Source organism: Carassius gibelio, chromosome A11 (genome assembly GCF_023724105.1).
Source record: "Carassius gibelio isolate Cgi1373 ecotype wild population from Czech Republic chromosome A11, carGib1.2-hapl.c, whole genome shotgun sequence".
NCBI classification, from domain to species: Eukaryota; Metazoa; Chordata; class Actinopteri; order Cypriniformes; family Cyprinidae; genus Carassius; species Carassius gibelio.
In genome coordinates, this window is record NC_068381.1 from 8,574,844 (window position 1) to 8,589,483 (window position 14,640).

A 14,640-nucleotide genomic window follows, 5' to 3' on the forward strand; every position below is an offset into this window, starting at 1 on the left:
GTCTTGTCCTGTAAAAAACAGATAAATGAAAAATAATAATAAATATATTCCAGCGTAAATAAAATAAAGATAATTGGAGCATGCTTTACAAGAAAATACTATTTCAGTATTTCTATTTTCTTTTTATTACTTGCCATTTTGTGAAATTTACAAACAATTTCTGAGTGAAAATTCAGAGTAAATCCTACCATCCTACCATTTTTTCAATATCAGTGTGATATAATGGTGAAAAAAAAATATTGTAAAAAAAAAAAAAAAAAATATATATATATATATATATATAATATATAAAATATATATTTTTCATTATTAAAAAAGAAAAAAAAACTTACTTTTTATATATATAAAAAGTATATGCATTTTTGCATTTATACAAGCTGTCTTTTTTTCACTTTATGGTCACTTGAAAGTTTCCTTTAAAATATTAACATCTTTTCACAATCATAAATAAACAAGAACATTAACTAGATTAATCTCCAATCTCTTTCAGATCTTGCCCTGAACATCCCTATGATTGCTTATCTCTCCTCTACTCGCATTACTCATGTCATGTAGCCTACGGAAGCGCGGTGACTGACAGCACTGACCTCTTATCGGTGTGGGTAAAGGAGGGGGCGATCGAGGTGCTACTGGTATTTTCACGGTTACTGCCCTCCAGACTAACGCTCCTTTTGCACAGCCAGCGCATCTCGCAGATCAGCCAGCCAAGACAAACACTGCGAAGGGCTGCAGTCTATTTATTTATTGAGAGTAATGACAGGTCAACGGAAGGAGGTAAACGCTCAATGTTTTTTCTTGTTAATGGGCTTGTATGAAGTTGTAGGCCTAACTAAACCAGTGAGAAAGGAATGAAAAAAGAACCTGTACAGAAAATCACATAGATTTTGTACGAATACTGTATAAACAACAACTTGATATCGAGTGACTTACAGTACGTTTCAGACAAAAACGCATTTCTTGTGAACCGGTAGTTGTTTGATGAAAATAGTTTCAACCCAAAGCCAACCAAAGCACAAAAGTAGATTTTATAACCTACTTCTGGTTTTTAATGTTCAACTCCCCTCTTTACTGGTGAGAGAAACCCCTACCAAACAATCCCTGAGACAAAATTTGTATGTAAGCCAGTTTTCTCAAAATCAGAATGTGTCATTTTTATGTCTTGTAAAACTATTTTGACCTTGAAATGGCCATGTATGCTACTGCATATCTGACTTCTTAATTTATACCCTGTCTAGACTGGCAAGGGAGTTCATTATTCCTGCATTGCAAACCTTAAACACACAGAATAATATATGCAGCATGCATGTTGTTTTCACATGTTTACTGCTGATACCCTGATGGAAGCATCATACAGGCCTAAATGGTCCTTTAGCAACCTTCACTTTATTTTTCCATGCATTTTAGTTGTGCTGTCTAAGCCAGACTCCATTATCAACCCAGAGGTAAGACATGAGTAAATACAGGTGCATCTCAATAAATTAGAATGTCGTGGAAAAGTTAATTTATTTCAGTAATCCAACTCAAAATGTGAAACCTGTGCATAATATATATAAATAATAAAGTGCACGTAGTTTATGTCTTTGGTTCTATTAATTGAGATGATTTTGGCTCACATTTAACAAAAACCCACAAATTCATAAATACCACCCATCTCAACAAATTAGAATCTCCACCCTTAGTAGATTCTCCACCCATCCTCCAGACTCTAGGACTTTAGTTTCCAAATGAAATACAAAACTTGCTCTCATCTGAAAAGAGGTATTTGGACCACTGGGCAACAGTCCAGGTAAGATGCCTCTGATGTTGTCTGTGATTCAGCAAATTCCTTGACACATATTTGTGGTGGCTCTTGATGCCTTGACCCCAGCCTCAGTCCATTCCTTGTGAAGTTCACTCCAATTCTCATAAGGCTGCGGTTCTCACGGTTGGTTGTGTATCTTTTTTTCCGCACACTTTTTCCTTCCACTCAACTTTCTGTTAACATGCTTGGATACAGCACTCTGTGAACAGCCAGCTTCTTTGGCAATGAATGTTTGTGACTTACCCTCCTTGTGAAGGGTGTCAATGATTGTCTTCTGGACAACTGTCGGATCAGCAATCTTCCCCATGATTGTGTAGCCTAGTAAACCAAACCTAGAGACCATTTTGAAAGCTCAGGGAACCTTTGCAGATGTTTTGAGTTGATTAGCTGACTGGCATGTCACCATATTCTAATTTGTTGAGATGAATTGAATTGATGGGTTTTTGTTAAATGTGAGCCAAAATCATCACAATTAAAAGAACCAAACACTTAAAAACTACTTCAGTCTGTGTGCACTGAATTTATTTAATACACAAGTTTCAAATTTTGAGTTGAATTACTGAAATAAATTAACTTTTCCTCAACATTGTAATTTACTGAGATGCACTTGTACATTTAAAAGAACAAAATTTTTCATGTCTATCATTTCAGGACATCTGGTGCTTAAGAAGCCTGAAAATTATGTCAGTCTAACTGTAGTTGGTAAGCAATGCATCATCACACCCCAAAAACATAGCCAACATGTACAACATTTGTGAACAAGTTTCCTTTCTGTTTAAAAATATTACTTAAGGAACAGAAAGAATGGTTGGGACATATTGTAGGGCTTATTCAAAAATCTGTAGTCACATCAGAGCTCTGAAGTTTGCTAGTTGGTTTCATGTGTTATTAGGATGAAAGATGTTATCATTCTAGTAATCGTGTTCTGTTTTCTTGGAAGACAACAATATAACTTGTAAACGCTGAAAGTACATTTTGGCCACAAAGCTGACACATATAGTATGCACTAAAAGCCACAAAAGTAAGATTTTGACATCAAAAAAAAAAAAAAAAAAAAATTATAATTAAAAACAATGTGATGTAATCATCAGAGTGTGTTGGATGACTTTTGGCCAAACTTTCTTTACAAATTGCTTAAATTCATTAATACTTGAGGGCAGTTGTTCATGCCACATATTAATGGATTTGAGGTTTGGACTTTGAACGGGTATGATGATCAAATTAATTAACATGGTAACTAAAGAGATATGTTTTTTAAAAACATATGTTTGTAACTACACAAGAACATTTGAGGTGTGAGTGTGTGCAGTTTACGTTGTAACAAAACATCCAAGTGTTGTCAAGTTATTTTTACTACAAACCTTGTTTTATTCATGAATTGTAAAATAAAAATGATAAGAAACCCATATGAAAATAGGGAACCAATAGTGAATTAGTCTCACATGTGCAACACTCTATAAGGATTTTCCTCACTCCCTTTCTCTAGCGAACTCTAATTTTCTCGCATGCAGTTGCTTGCTCATGTGAGAGTTGTGTTTTCGGACCTTATTTGTCAGAGGTATTTTAAATTTGAAGTAAATGTTTGTGTAAATTTATAATTTCTGTGATTTCAAAACATTATAGGTTTCACGCACAAATACGTTCAAACCCATTTCATCTCTCACTGGCTCTCTTATAATTAAAATGAACCAAACAAAATATTTTTTGTTTGTTTGAGTTCTTTTGTTACACACACACACACACACACACACACACACAAACGCACACACGGCAGCACGTCAAATGAATTTCCTCTCTCATACCTCGTACAACCACAGACAGAATGACAGAAGCCCTTGAGAAAAGCAGTATTCAATTTGTAACTCTTTTCGACACAAGGCCATTTCATTTATGGGTAAAGTCATAGAGGCAGCCAGGAAGAAATTTGAGTTAGTTACTATAGTAACAGACAGAACGTCTCATAACACAACAAGGCAACAAGAACAATTAGCCCCCAAAAGTTGCATTTTTAAATTATTATTAACTTTTTTTCCCGTTGTCTATAAAAGGAAACAAGGCACTGTTTTTTTTATATTGTATCATTTATTATTTTATGAAAATGATTCATCAGAATTGTCAGAAAGGCAGTGCTGTGGTACTGAAAAGACTACAATCTTGCAAACAGAGGAAAAAAGACAGAAGGGAAAAGAAAGATCTTTTTCATACTCTTCAAGGTTGCTGTTGTGAAGTTTGGCCAAATTCTTATTCTCACTGGGTCATGACAACCTGGTGGGCTGTTTCTGTGTTCTGTTTATGCATGTCAGTAAAAGGGAGGCTGATCTAGGCTAAGACTGGATTTAGTTACCACTTAGACCTTTATATAAACATTAGCATTGTATGCAGACGGCACACATAAACAACCGACCACGAAAACATCTTTACATTTGAAAAATAATGTTAACATTATTCATGTGAAACATGTCAATAGAACACATTAAAATAGAATTCAAATATTTGATAGTCTTGTAGGCCCTAGTTGTATTGACAGAGACTCAAAACATTGTTATTTGAATGCAAATTTTATATTTGTTGATGTAGTCAATAAGGCTCACAGTTGGGGCGATGAACTTCTGAAACACAGAATAACCACAGATAACAGTCCATGAAATTAGCCTGAAGTCTGAAAGCATAAATAGGTACACACACACACACACACACAGAATGAGAGACGCCACAAATCATCCAGAATGACCATGACCTTGCGATGAAGGGAGACATAATTGGAAATGTAGTAACTCTGGATTTTGATAAAATCGAAGATTCAAACACAAGGAGGACATTTCTGGTGGTCAGTTTGATTTGAAGTGTACAGTGCACGCATTTAATAAACAGCTGAAATGAAAAATTAGTCATTATTTAATTAATATTTACATTTTTCATGTATTTATGCTGTATTTCGCACTGTTCTTTCCAGATGTTCATAGTGACCATGTCTGTCAAACAACAAAAAATAAAATAAAAAACCCTTTTGTGTTTGTGTTCAGAATTCAACATCACTACCAGATTAATAAATGTATAAACATTTCCTTATATTTCCTTATAAGTATTTTATCTTTTACTTATTTTTTGTTGATGTATTAATTATTGATTAAGTCATCATGGAGTCAAAGTGGATAATTCTTTTTTTTTTATGGAATATTGCAGTATTTCTTATAAATAATTTTTCCACACAAGTCATCATCATTATCACTATTTTTACTAATAATAATAATATGCCCTCATAATCTCGATCAAAATAACTTCCCCTCCCTCTTGCAACCATATCTATTCTCATTTCTGATGACAAAGAAAAAATATTAATTAGCATTGCTGATTAAGAAATTAATGCTTTCACTAGTACACTATAAGAAAACATAATTTCCAAAATGATTAGTATATTTTTTGTTAAGTTTGTGGACATTTTTAACTCTAAAACAACACAATCCAGTATAAAATTCAAATTATATGTAAAATACCTTTGAAAAATCAGTAGGGCAAAATGATTAACGGTACACTGGGTCACATTTTTACTGACTTTTCTTAGAGTGTATGCTGGCTTGACCGGTTTGCTAAAAAGTTGAAGGCTAGTCACTTTAAGGGTCAATGGTCTCAAAGTCGTGCTCACACTAAACTCAGAGAGAACAAGCTTTGCACAGCATCCAAAGAATCAACAATCAGCCCACACTAAAATTCAGTTTAATTCATGTTCTCAGTTCATGACTGACAAAAGTAAACAAGATACGGTACTAAAAAGCTACATGCATATAATTCTTTTAATATGAATAAAATTCAATTCCACAGATAAGCCATTCCAGCTAGAAAAAGACCAGATTTAGAAAAACCAATGAAAGTTTGTATTGTATTCATTTTATTCTCAGACAATAGACATTATATTCAGTCTGTGTAATACTACATAGATTTTTTTACATCATTATTTCATCCTTGACGGTTCTAAAATTAAACAGTGACATGTAAACACTAGCCTTGTGATTATGTCATTTATCTGGACCAACTCCTCTGATGTGAGTCTTACAGTAACTGGGGATGTTGGTGACGTGAGCTTTGGCCCTCAGACTCTAAACAGAACATAACTAAGAGCCTTCATCCAAGATACCGTCTCAGTTTCACATATGAGGACAGGAAGGTGGAGAACATTTGCACAAACTTGCAGTTAGACCTGTTGACCTTGAACAGAGGCTGGGTTGGATCCAAAATTGTGTGTGAGAATATATGTGTGTGTGTGTGTTGGGAGGGGGGACAGGTGTTAGACTATTTATTTGACAGTGGCCTTAATGTAAATGGTAAGAAAACATTTTTATTTTTATTTTTCAAATAGATCAGTTGTGCGAGTTGTCTCTCATTGCGCAATATTCTAAAGCTTTCATCACTTTTACCATAGACTTGTCCTTCGGCTATTCAGCGTCAGGAGTGGCGCCTTGATATGACTTTCCACACAGGCTGCAAATCATTATGCTTTTATATTCTTCTTCAGGAGAGCAATGACATCAGTACACCCCGTCTGCCTGAGACAAGACCGGTAAACAGTGCACAAGGCAGGTGACCCTGGACTTTAATAACGAAACAAAAATAAATTATCACAGGAGCTTTGGAGTAAAGTGGCATGCGCGCACGCACACACACACACACACACACACACACACACATCATGTTTCTGTAAAACTGTCAAACCAGACAAGGTTAGACTGGGGCAGATGCCAAAATAGGAGGTAGCGCCTACTGTCCCCTGTCATACTCAGAAATGAAAATGGAATTCTATGCAAATCTTTGGTAGTACAGTCTGGAAACTGGGTAGTCGTGGTCTTCCAATGTTGATCTTTAATAAACTGATAGGATCTTTTACTTGGGTAACAGCAATCAACTCAGAACTAATACTGAATCTTTGTAGGTTAAAGTTCTTGAATGGCTATTTTATTGCAAGGTTTTCCCTTTTCACTTTCATCAGATCAGAGTAAGTACCTGTGTGTGTAATCCAGACTTTTTATTATTATGATAATATATCTATTTGGACATCCATTTAAATTATGTTATACTGGGTAATTTTGCATTATTATTATTATTATTAAGTGGCAAAACCACATATCAAAATCCATAAGGACTATAGCGCCTCTTATGTGTGCATCAGAGAGAGACAGTGGGAGGTGACCAGTGCTGTTTGAAAACTCTTAACTATTTGGCATTTGGCTGGATGGGAACACACAGACCTCAACCGTGCATGGACATCTCCAAGCGGAAAGCTCATAACAGTTTCAGCATCGAAACATAACAGTCCCCGCAGCACCAGGAGGATGGCTTACTCTGACAGCAGCTGCCACTGCAGCAGCGAAAGACGACAGAACAGCATCTTGTACAGCATTTTAAAGAACGACAGTCAGATTGCGCAACTTGGGAACCAGCCGAGGACCCCGAGGCTCGCCTTGTCCATGCGCGCGTGTGCTTGCGGCTCCAAGACGAAGGTGTCTCTCCGCTTCCCTCAGACCACATGCAAAGCCGCCTCCGCGGTCCTGGTCAAGACCCTGAAGTTCGTGAAGAACGTGCCGTGTTTTCGGGAGCTGCCGGTGGATGACCAGCACACGCTGGTGCGGAGCAGCTGGGCGCCGCTGCTGGTGCTCGGCATGGCGCAGGACAGGATCGACTTCGAGACTTCAGAGACGCAAGAGCCCAGCATGCTGCAGCGGATATTAACGAGCGGACAGGACAAGCAGGACCACCAGAGTAATAACGGCGGAGTGGCGTTGACCGACGTTCAGGGTATTAAAATGTTTCTGCGGAAATGCTGGGGACTGGACATAAGCACTAAGGAGTACGCGTACTTAAAAGGGGCCATTCTGTTCAATCCAGGTGAGTCGTGCTTACCGGTCACACCTGAAGTAGGACACCTTTTAGCTTCTGTTAAGAATAACTGAGTTAACTGTGAACCAAAATGTAATTATTAACATTCATAATAATAGAATGTTCATAGTTGTCTTTAAATCACATTGTAATAATTCATATTCATAATAATAATAGCGATAAAAATACATACATAGACAACCTGAATAAAGATAGTTCACGTTTTTAACTTTAACTGGCTTAAATTGGGATCACATTGTAATTAATAATTTTCATAAGCATTAACTGTAGGCTATAATATTTTTAATAATAATAAAAAATAGGCTTTTTTTTAATAATAATACACACAAGTAAATAAATATCAAAAATAGTGCTTTTTTTGCTTAATTATTTTAACATGAGCCACACTGTATTATTGAAATTCTTAATAAATAATAATAGTATACTTATATTTTCATCATATAATAATAATAATATTTCATCTAATTATTTGGAACAATAATAATAATAATAATAATAATAATAATATATATATATATATATATATATATATATATATATATAATATTAAATATGAATATATGACAATGTATTAATCAAAGTTTCATGACATAAATGTTTCTTTGTTTATCATGAATTGTTCTTAGAAATTAATAATGAAAATTATAGTCAGGTGTACGTTTTATCAAAGGTTATCTGTTTAATGAGGGTAATTTCAGATCATTAAGGTATTTCTGGTACAGAATATAACAGGTATCTTTTCATCTCTAGATGTTGCAGGGCTGCAGTGTCAACATTACATCCAGGGCCTGCAGAGCGAGGCAAACCAGGCGCTTAATGAATATGTCAAAATGATTCACCACGGGGACAGTGCAAGATTCGCCAAACTCTTCCTCGCCCTCTGCATGCTGAGATCCATCAACGCCAACGTGGTGGCCGGTCTGTTCTTCAAACCAGTCATTGGAGCTGTCAACATGGAGGAACTTCTTCTGGAGATGTTTTATGGGAAATAAACTCTAATGCAAATGCCCAGGCAGAATTCTCAAACTTTGAAAGAGTGGCAGTCAGCAGTGGACAGAGAGATTTTGAAAATGACTGATTCCTTTTTACACATGCTATTTTTGTACGACATAAGAGCTCTCTTTTTGCCTTCTGAGTTGAACTCATCGCTGAATCCAAAGTTGATGACAACGTTTTTTCCATTTGGGGAAAGAGCTTTATAACCGTTCTGATTGTGCAGTTTTTTTTACTTGCTTTTCTGTGATGTTGTGAAGCCTTCTGATGAATTTCATCTGATTCTCTGTGACACTTTGTAATAACTTCCATTAAGAAATCATTAACAAGCATTCATTTATTTTGCATTTAATTTATACATTGAAATATAATTATATTTGATTTAAATATGCTATAATATATTACATTTAATAATAATAATATATTATTATCTCAATGTTTCATGGCATCTATTTAAATACAAATTAAATAATGAACTGTTTTGCATTTTATAATGTAATCATTTTGAGTATTATTGTTAATGAAAGTTATTATGAAGTGTAAACTATGTTTGAATATTAGAAAGCATTGTACATTTTTGTTATGCAATGACATAATGAAACATTACACTTGTTCACATTTCCAACAACGTGATTGACAGATAGCCTATGTAATTTTTGGATTACATTAACAGTTTCGAAAAACGTGTCAGAGTGATGACAGACTTAAGCACAAATACAAAACAGCTATGAAAATAAAATAAAAACGAGGAAATAATTGATTGTGGGATTGTTCTTCAATATAGCCAATGTACCAAACAACTGCATTATACCCCCATAGGTGAGCACACTGTGTCACAAATATTCACCTTATGTATGGAGTCGTGGCTCTGTAGCTTCATTCATGCCACAAGGTTAGTCTGGTATTAGAAAGTGCTGTTGTAGTCATTGTTGGACCAAGCATAAAAGTACAGAAAAACATATGAAAGAAATGTATAAAGATGCATTGAAAGGTCATTTAACAATAATAATAATATTAATAAAAACATGTCTATGCCTATAAATGATGACTAGCCAAAGAGTATAACTGTGATACAGGTTAAGTGTTGCTCGGCCTACGTTTCATAAAAAATTAAATACGGACATTGACAAATGTCTTAATGGTTGTTTTGAAGACAACTGTCTGGCCAGTCATCTTTGAGCCAGAGACAGGTGATATAGATAGAAAAGAGCTTGTCATAGTGGGCTGATCAGTGATGACTTTGATTGCATTAGAAACAACCAATAAAGAATCATTAGATAGTATATTTTTTATATAATATTATATTTACAATATTCTTACAAATGCATTTGTGCATACACTACTATTCAAAAGTGTTTTTCTTCTTCTTGAACAAGCACTGGCTGAAGGGCTGCAATCTGATCTTACGAGATGCTATGTCCAGCCTTCTTTCCATTCTTACTCACAGGGAAAGTGAAGAGAGTCATGATCAACAAATCCAGTTCACAGAAACGTAATGGCTTTAGTGCACAAAAAAAAAAAAACACCCTCTTTTTTAAATGTATAATCTAATTGGTAAATATTGGTAATATTGGTGATAATTTTCCAATAATTCTCTAATATTCCTCTGAATGTATAAATATTTTTATGAGCATCCAGTTGGTATGAGGCATAAACAAATCCTTTTAAATCGATTTTTTTTAAATCAGCTTTTGCTCAGAAAGGCTGTTCAGCACCTACAACCAGTATTTATTTGACAGCACACATAAAAGAACTAATAAAAAAAAACATATGGCTTTATCACATATAGCGATTAATTGATTTTTTTAAGAATTCTTCACTGAAACAAATTTTAATATTTATATTTAGAATTAATTTATTTTTATTTTCTGTTTTAGCTTCAGTAAGTACCCTGTCTTATGTATTCAGGTTATTTATTTATATATTACACATTTTCTTGTACGTTTTGAGTTTGTTTAATTTTTTTCCCTTACATTTTTATCTAATATTTATATTCTATTTCATCTTTATTTGAATTACTGACAACAATTAATAAGTTTTGATTATAGTTTACTATTTAGTAAATGATAACAACTCTGCTACATGCACAGGACCCCAAAAAATAAATAAATAAATACAAATCACAATTCACCAGTCTTTTATGTGCCATCCTATCCAGCTGGTTTATATCTAGGTTCCATTTGATTTGACACACGTAAAACGCTATTAATATTCCATTCATGTCCTTCTTAATTATCCCATGTTCATGTGTTGACATCCAGCACATGCTTGAAAGCACATGCCACATTTGCAGTCGGTGTTCACTATCATCCAGACAAGCTCTATACAGGCAGCTCTTGGCCGCAAGAGGCCTTTCAAATATTTATCTGCTTTCTTTGCCAGCAGAAGTCACTGCTCTTTAGTAGCATCTCACTAGGCGGCAGAATGAGAGAGTTGTCTGTGTCAGAGTCTCGATCATAGCCTGCTAAGCAACTCTTCTCATTGCAGCTGGAAGAAGAAATTATGTATCAGTCTTTCTTTATATTGTAATATATGCACTTTGAGCTGTTTTGCAGTAACATCAAAGGCATTACCCGTTTTGTTCTGTAGTCATTGCACTGTCCTCACATATCTTCACTACAGTGTCCATGCAGTAATTCTCAGGCTTTTGAAACCTGTGAATACATCAACAGTGTACAAGTTGAAAGTGGTGTGACATACAGCCAAGTATGTCAACAAATATTCAACTAGTATTCAATTGTCAATCCCTTTTGTCCTGTTTTGGACTTGTAAACGGTGCTTGATCTGTGCATATTTCTCTCCGGATTCAGACAAGATGATTTTTTTTCCATTTTAGAAAGCAATATTATGGATTAAAATGGATTCAAATTAAATGAACATTACATGGACACATTAACTTCTGATAACAGATGCCGACAAATGCATTTTCTGTAAAGCTGCTTTGAAATCATGTGTAAGAAGGCTATACAAATACTTTTGAATTGAACTGAATTAAGGATTCATATTTTAGCAACAATTTGAAGTTAATTATATATTGATGGCATTGTTTCTTACATACACCTTTATTTGTATTTATTTATTGTGATGTTTTAATCAGCTGTTTGGACTCTCATTCTGACGGCACCCATTCACTGCAGAGGATCCACTGGTGAGCGAGTGATATGATGATACATTTCTACAAATCTGTTTTGATGAAGACACAAACTAATCTACCTCTCTTGGGTGGCCTGTTGTAGCATTTTTTTATTTATTTTTTCTGGGTGAAATATTCCTTTAAGCAAATGGGATGCAGAAGTAAAATATTCACATTCAAAATATATAATAAAACAGCAAAACAACCTGGGTTCCAGACGCTCTTTTACTTTGGCTATGGATAAGATGTAGGGTCCAATTTGTCGTGCAATGGTTGTCAAGTAAGAGTTTTCTTGCTTCAGCTGCAGAAGGTCATGGAGCTGTGCTGTAATTAGTAAATGAATCAGTTCACTAATTAGTGCAAGGAAATAACTTAACATGCATGGTCAAACGAACCCTGAGGCAGCACAGACAACTTATTGTTTTTCCTCACCTTCATAGATCTCTTGCTCATTGGTTACTCTTTGAAAGGTCACATCCCACATCTAGAAACACATCCAGAATATGCTAAAGTGCTGCTGTTTTTTGAAAGAAGAATGTTTTTTGCAGGAATTATAATTTAGCCTCACCTTCACAGCAGAGTACTGAGATGCAATCTGTTCGTCAATGAGTAGAGACCTTTCCAGGATCTCATCCATAGTGTCTGTGTTGATGAGAGAGTGATGTTTTGTCAGGTCTCTGTGCATCTCCTGAACCTCGTCCTTCAGCCTCTGGACCTCTGTCTGAAGAAACTGGCGCATGAAAAATGCATAGAATTGCTAAATGAATACACACATACAAACACAATAAAACAAAACCCAACAACCTTGTTTACCTAATACATGTATGGAATCGAAAAAGCATTTTATTCTCTTGGTTACAAATAACTTGAATGCAGTAGCATTCAAAAATCGTAAACCAATAACAGTGTTAAAGAGATTATTTTAAGATTAAAGTATATATTATGCATTCATGTGTGATAGATGTCTCTAATTTATAGAATTTGTTTACACCCCAAATAGATTTTTAAAAATACTGTGAAATGACTTGCAGAGTTTTTGTTCCTGTTATTCATTTAAAAATTATGTCAAGGATGATTTTTTTTTTTTTTTAATGGGCAATAATTTTTGGTTTAATTGTGTAAATGTTTATGCTTGCACTAACATATTCAAACCACAGACTAACAAAAAAAAAAAAAAAAAAAAAAAAAACCATTTTGACTCCATGGGGTCTGTAATGGCTTTAGTTATTCCTGAATGAGGATTAATGAAACTGTTTTCACCCTGTAGCTCTTCTCAAAATTGCGGCAGTGTTCAGTGAAGGGTGACTCTCTGCCCTCAGCCAGCAGCACCTTGGTGCAAATGTTTCGGTTAAAGGTGGGTCTGTGGCCAAAAGGCATTTCACTGACAGAAGGAGACCGCCTGTGGTAGGATAAGAGAGAGACAAGTCTCTATTCAAAATAGCTCCCTAAAAGAAGTCTAAATGATTTAACTTGTCCTCTAAACAGACTATAGATTGTTCAGAGTCAGAATTCAGAGTCAGAATTGTTTTTTTTAAGGTTAAGATTGCTCTAATGAAGATTTTAAACTGGCAGGTACTGACATTGAATGTACATTATGTTAAAGGAAAAGCAAGAACAAATGCAAATCCTCAACTAAACTAAACCAGTAAAACACAAGAACATTCAACAACACAGATTTAATAACAATTTTGTTATTTACAATGACGATAAACAGCTAAAAGAACATCCAACTTTATTTTTTTTTACGTTTTAGTAAAAAACTATTTATGTGCATTTGCCATTTTATTGTTATTTTTTTATATTCCTATTCAATTTAATATTTAATTTAGTCCTTCAACTTAAACAGTTCTTTCAGTCAAATTTACTATTTCTTTTATTAAATGAATATTTAATTCAAATGAATAAAAAAACTGTTTTTTTTATTTAACAATACCAGCACTGAACTAAAAAAACTTCATGCTAAAAGAGCTTCATGACCATTGACGCTCCCTAAAATGAACCATGTGCAGAAACACAGCATTGCTACCTGTGCATCCACAAAGCTCTTTTAGAAATTCCTGAGTTTCAGGAACAGGAATTACAAGCTTAGGAATGAAAACCTATTGAAAGCTCATAATAAGGCAAACATCAAGAAAAAGGAGAGAGTTACCTTTGTTTCAAAGCTCCTTCAATCTCTCTTTCCTAGTTACACGTACCGTGTCGGTCCAAGTCCCACAAGTGAGTCTGGACACTGTATGTTCTCCGTGCCTAAGTGACAAGTGTCCCACCCCAAACTTTTACCAATTTAAAATGCTGGCATCAGCGGTGACATCAGCTGCATAGGAACAAAGTGCTCCCAATGGCCTAGCACCTTTGTATGAGCTCTGTGCTATGAGCAGAATCCGAGACACTTCTCTGAAATTCTGTTAAAAATAGTGAGAGAAGCCTGACCTCCATACTATCCTGTCTGCTGGCACGGGGGTGGATGGGGAAGGATGTTTGTTTGGTGGAAGGCTTCACAAACCTGTGAATGGTAGGGATGATTGATGTGGAAAGTTGTCACAGGGACTTGCGTCATTGGACATCTCTCTTTGGAGAGATGGAGGCTGCTGTGGTGGAATGGCTGTATTCATTCTGATATCTTCTCACTTTGGGTATTCCGTGTAGATGTATTGAGGCTGTAATGAGTCGTTTGAGAAAACGTGCTGAGTAGATGGTGTGGCATGGCAATGAAAACTCAATATGGAACCTTTTAATCATGACAGTGGGCTGAGGATTAGGGCTGATATTTCACAAAGGCTTCGCCAAATTGGTGGCTTATGCCAGACCTAAAAATGTATGACAT

General features: G+C 35.1%; 2 protein-coding genes across 2 annotated transcripts; one reads left to right on the plus strand and one right to left on the minus strand.

The window, feature by feature from the left end:
* Positions 1–6,819: 6,819 nt before the first annotated feature.
* Positions 6,820–9,439, plus strand: LOC128022233 (nuclear receptor subfamily 0 group B member 1). Its single transcript, XM_052609585.1, has 2 exons — positions 6,820–7,678; positions 8,441–9,439. The coding sequence occupies exons 1-2, from the start codon at positions 7,126–7,128 to the stop codon at positions 8,680–8,682; spliced, it is 795 nt and encodes a 264-aa protein (XP_052465545.1). The 5' UTR covers positions 6,820–7,125; the 3' UTR covers positions 8,683–9,439.
* Positions 9,440–10,169: 730 nt separating this feature from the next.
* Positions 10,170–14,176, minus strand: rnf207a (ring finger protein 207a). Its single transcript, XM_052609586.1, has 7 exons — positions 13,966–14,176; positions 13,077–13,215; positions 12,385–12,537; positions 12,249–12,300; positions 12,023–12,140; positions 11,257–11,337; positions 10,170–11,170 (listed from the first exon to the last, which is right to left on the minus strand). Exons 2-7 carry the CDS (start codon positions 13,191–13,193, stop codon positions 11,038–11,040), a joined length of 654 nt encoding a protein of 217 aa, XP_052465546.1. The 5' UTR covers positions 13,194–13,215; positions 13,966–14,176; the 3' UTR covers positions 10,170–11,037.
* Between the last annotated feature and the right edge of the window lie 464 nt (positions 14,177–14,640).